Below are 4,853 nucleotides of genomic sequence, written 5' to 3'. Positions count from 1 at the left end.
TTTTGAACTTAGTTTTTACAGAAAATGACCCAAAAGTGGCACCGGCGGCCGCCGCCGGCGACCTCTCCGGTCGCCAAAATTTCTCAAAAATTTCTCAAAATACACCCCCTCACTCGATTTTTCGCGTAGGTTCCATTTTTGAACTTAGTTTTTACAGAAAATGACCCAAAAGTGGCCAAATGCCAAGAAATCAGTTCAGTTTTTATTTTTTTAAAACCCTCAAATCTTCACCAAAAATCATAAAAATTATGCCAAAACCCTCCTTATAACTTCCACAATACAACTATAATCTTAGTTTGACAAGTAAACAACAACAAAAGGATGCATTAAATCAAAACAGCCCCAAAAATGAAGAAAATTATTCTAATGCCTTTAAAGCTCAAAACTCCAAAAAATTTAGATAAGCACACATTTCCAGGCCTGGTGCTAGCTAACGGTCATCCGTTTTGACAACAACATGCACAATATTCAGCCTTTTAATTCGTTGGTCATTTTGGCACTTTTTCAAACGGTTAATATGCATGCATGAGAAACATTTCCTTTTCCTTCGTCTAGTTCATGTCATTTCCCAATTTTCAGCAATGCAACAACAACAATACAAGGCAGCCAGCAGAAATGAAAGAAAACTAAACAATGAAGCATTGATTTAATGTGCTAGACAAAAACTAAAAAAATTACCTCAATGTAGGTGTGTGTGAGGTTGAGATGGAACCGAGAGGAGTTGGGGAAGATTTTTTTTTTTGTTCTGTTTCTTTCCTCCGCCCAAGTCCGAGAGAGGGAGAGTGAGGGGGCAGGCTGCAAAATTCCGAGAGCTTCCCTTCCTCTTCTCTCGTGCGTTTCTTTTTTTTTTTTTCTGCCTCTGCCAAGTGAGCCCAGAGGGATTGGAGTGCTTTTTTTTTTCTTTTTGTGGCTTGTCTTTTGGTCTCCTGAAACTAGAGAGAGCTGAGTGCCTCCCTTCTCTTTTTTTTTTTCTGTGTTTTTTTCTTGTTCTGCGAGGGAGAGGGCCGAGAGTTGTCTGAGAGCTAGAGTGCCTTTTTTTTTTTTTTTTTTTTCTTGTCTCTCTGTCTAGAGAGCAGAGAACCGAGAGGGACTTGTAGCCAAAGTGGAGCTTGTGTGTTGGATTTGCCAAAATGATGATTTCTTAGCTAATGAAAAGAAAGGTCCATGGCAATTGAGTGTGGAATGGGTTAATAGTTGTTTTGGTAGGGAAAATGATGAAAGTGATTTTTTATTTCTTGATTTTTCTCTTTTGTTTTGTGTTTTTTTTTTCTTTTTCCAAAAACAAACCTACAAAAATGAGAAAATCATACATTAATATATATTAAAAAAATGATAATAATAATAACTTATCAAATAGATAAAATTTCAGGAAAATATTAAAAATTGATAAAAATTTGGTGTCTACAAATAAAATAGTAATTGTTTCTTAATAAATAATAAATATTAGAGATATATATGTAATTTCACTATGAAAATTATATATAAATAATCGAGTTGACTCACGAGCTAATAAGTTGAGTATCTTTGAACTCGATCTCGACTTGGTCAGCTCCAGCTGTCGAGTGGCCTCACAAGCACACACGAGTAACTTATTCATTTGTAGCCCTAGTCTAGAGACAAGAATTTGATCAATTGTTTTTTATTACCATTTTGGTACACAATTAGGGTATTTATAGATGTAAGAGAAGGTATGCGTCTTGTGGCCAAGGGTAACATGATAATTTACTCTTAAAGGGTAGGCCCTGTATATCATCAACCTACCATATGAATATAATGAAGTTGAAGCAAGCAAGATTCGAATCTTTAGGATTCCTGCTGATTAAAAATTCCAGTTATGTGACCCATAAGTTATTCATTGGTATTTCTAAAAGGATCCCATTAATTATATGGTGAGGCTATAATGTAGTATACAATAAGAGACTGTGATTGAAATCTACATCTTTTAATTTTCTCCAGTGGTATTGGTACACTTGATGTGTTTGCAAAATTAAAAAATTAATTAGCAAAAACAAGATGAAATTTAAAGAAGGAAGGGGAAGTTATTGACATAGTAATTAGTTACCATACCAAACAAATTAAATCACATTATCTGGTAGGTTTCAAAGGCCTAGTTGCATCTGTTAATTGTTTCCTAGATGACAACACCAAAATCAGACTATATGGCAACAGGCAACAATTAGAACAGTAATCTGCCATGTCAAATTTCCAAAATCTCACCTGGTACTTCTCATGTTTGCCTCTCATTCATGTGCCTTGCTACAAGAAAAAGAACCACAAACAAAATTTCCTTTGAATATCCCACAATCAAGACTACAGAAACATGGCCAAACCACCTAGAATTAAACTTCAAGCTACCCACACAACAGTGGATCAAATGTTCGTAACTTAGGCTGATACAGAAGAGGAAGGCAATCATTAGAACAATAATCCACCCAAGGCAAATTTCCAAATATTTTACCAATATTTGTCCTGCTAGCTTGTCATTCATGTCCATTGATAAAAGAAGAGCACCACAAACAACATTTACTTGCTTTCAATATCCCTTAATCAAGACTGCAGAGTACAGACCCTGGCTGAACCACCCACAAGTACACCTCAAGCGAGCCACACAAAAAAGTGAACCAAATGTTTGTAACTTAGGCTGAAGCAGAAGAAGACGATTAATCAGAGCTCTGATCATCTCCTCTGCTATCATTTTCCACAGATCCCTCACTTTCACTTTCAATATCAGTCCAGGGAGTCTTGAAAACCAAAAGCTCTTTGCATCTTTCTTCAAGAGCTCCCTCCAATCTTACATTCCAACATCCCTGAATGTCAAGGTATGTAAGAGCCTTACACGCAGTAAGTATCGTGCAAAGGCCATGATCAGTCACGCGAGCAAATCCAAATTCGAGATGGTCAAGCCCTGCCATGGTGTTGGCTATCGCGAATGCCTCATCATCATCAGTCTCTGAAGCCGCAACTGCCCCAAGCTCCAGTGGTGGCATGTTCCTCTTCAAATGAGTCAAGAAATTGCAGTGTTTCCCAAATGCTTCAAGACTTTTGCTTGTGAGCTTCAGACAATAGCTGATATCCAGTTCTGTCAAGTTCACTAGTAATTCTGCATGCTTTTCTACTACTTGATCAGTTATCTCACTTACTGGAATTTTTAGGACCTTGAGACATCTTCCACTGCAACAATTACAGAATAGAGCATCATGTCATTGTGATTGATGATATATATGACCATAGTGAATGAATCTTCTTATTTCAACTAGCAATAGATGACAAAGTCTATTTTCAATTACAGTGTGCATTTTGTGTAAAGCATTGATTTACAGATACAAACACAAATCCTGAGCACAAATTGAATGTTTTAGTAGCATAAATTGAATTTCCAGCTCCAAATTAAACATGGATAGCTTTTATAGTACAGTTTTTTGAAGTACCAGAATTCCCAAGGCCACATTCGCCCTATTTAGATAATCCCCAAGCCAATTGGGCAATCAAGAATTACACAAAAAAATTGATACACATGTCACATGTGCAGATTATTCAAATCACTAGACAGAACCATGAATTATGTACAAAATTCTAAAGTAATTATTAATTTCAAAATAGAGGTAATAGTAGCCAGATCTAATCCATGAAGAAAAACTCACTAATGGACAATCTAATACTAGCATATTCTCAAGAACTAGATAGAAATGAATTCAGATCTCAAAGCCATTTTCCTTTTCAACTATAAAAATTTCCTTTTCTTTTTTCACTTTAAGCTTGAATTGTCACACTTGATCATAAACAAGCTATTAGAGAAGGCAAAATCAACTAGGTGCTATTTCAATAAAACAGGAAATATTATTGTTATCTCCAAAGAACAAAACAAAAACAACTTTTTTGCAAGGTAAAATTCCACAAAACAGAAACTTCAAAAAACCTTTCTGGCATTTTCAAAACCACTTCTAGACGGTATTGCAACTAAGAAATATTCAACAAAAATACATACTAAACAAACAAAGCAAAAAACAAAAAAAAAAAAAGAAACAAAACGTTTTGATAAGAAAAGTACACATACCAGTTGGCGATGTAAGAGAAACCGGCATTACCCAAGCGATAAGCACAGAACTTTCCGGCGGTAAACTTGCTCCGGCGAACAAGCTTCCTAACTACCGAGTCAATAAGGAGCCCACCACGGCGATTGCCGGCGTTGCAGCTGTTCCAGTGGCTGCGACACCAATGTTCCACGTCAATCTCATTCCAACAGTACGGCCCCACCACCGTCTCCAGCCACCCTCTGCAGACTAAGCTCACCGCCCTCACCATTTCTTCCACGGGGACTATTTTCGTGAATATCAAGGATAATATTTCTGGGATCATTGCATCCCAGCTCCGTGTTGGTACGATGTCGTTTTTGGGTTCAATGGTGCAGACCCTTTTGGTTTTGACCCTGCTTTCCATTTCTGTGTTGCAATGAAAACACGCACAACACACACTAGTAGTACGTTGTTAGCATTAAGGAGGTAGTTTTATGGGGTTTTGTTGGTTTTTGTTGTTTTTCAGTTTTAGGAAGGTGAAGGGTAGGAGAGAGAAAGGCGAGAGGGGTTTAGATGGTGACACGTGGAATCCTGAGGTATGATGAGAAAGTTTAGGGTGTGTGTGCACAGACCTTTCTTTTCCCCCCCTTTCTTTTGGTGTTAATGCACTACCCTCGCCAGCCTTTGGAGCAATCTGCACTTCCTACCCTAATATTTGTTTGAGTAGTGTTATATATATTACCAATAAATGAAATGATTAATTTTTCCTACACTAACAGTATATATATCGTCAGCATTGGATAAATGACAATTATACAAAATTTGAATTTAAAATCTATC

The 4,853-nt window shown here is 36.9% G+C and overlaps 1 protein-coding gene across 1 annotated transcript; it reads right to left on the bottom strand.

Annotated features, from left to right (window-relative positions):
• Window positions 1-2,176: 2,176 nt before the first annotated feature.
• Window positions 2,177-4,509, bottom strand: LOC113729587 (F-box protein FBW2). The gene is made up of 2 exons (XM_027253862.2): window positions 4,055-4,509; window positions 2,177-3,171 (listed from the first exon to the last, which is right to left on the bottom strand). The coding sequence occupies exons 1-2, from the start codon at window positions 4,435-4,437 to the stop codon at window positions 2,661-2,663; spliced, it is 894 nt and encodes a 297-aa protein (XP_027109663.1). The 5' UTR covers window positions 4,438-4,509; the 3' UTR covers window positions 2,177-2,660.
• Between the last annotated feature and the right edge of the window lie 344 nt (window positions 4,510-4,853).

The sequence above is a fragment of the Coffea arabica genome, chromosome 2e, assembly GCF_036785885.1.
Source record: "Coffea arabica cultivar ET-39 chromosome 2e, Coffea Arabica ET-39 HiFi, whole genome shotgun sequence".
NCBI lineage: Eukaryota > Viridiplantae > Streptophyta > Magnoliopsida > Gentianales > Rubiaceae > Coffea > Coffea arabica.
This window is presented reverse-complemented; position numbering and strand designations above follow the sequence as displayed.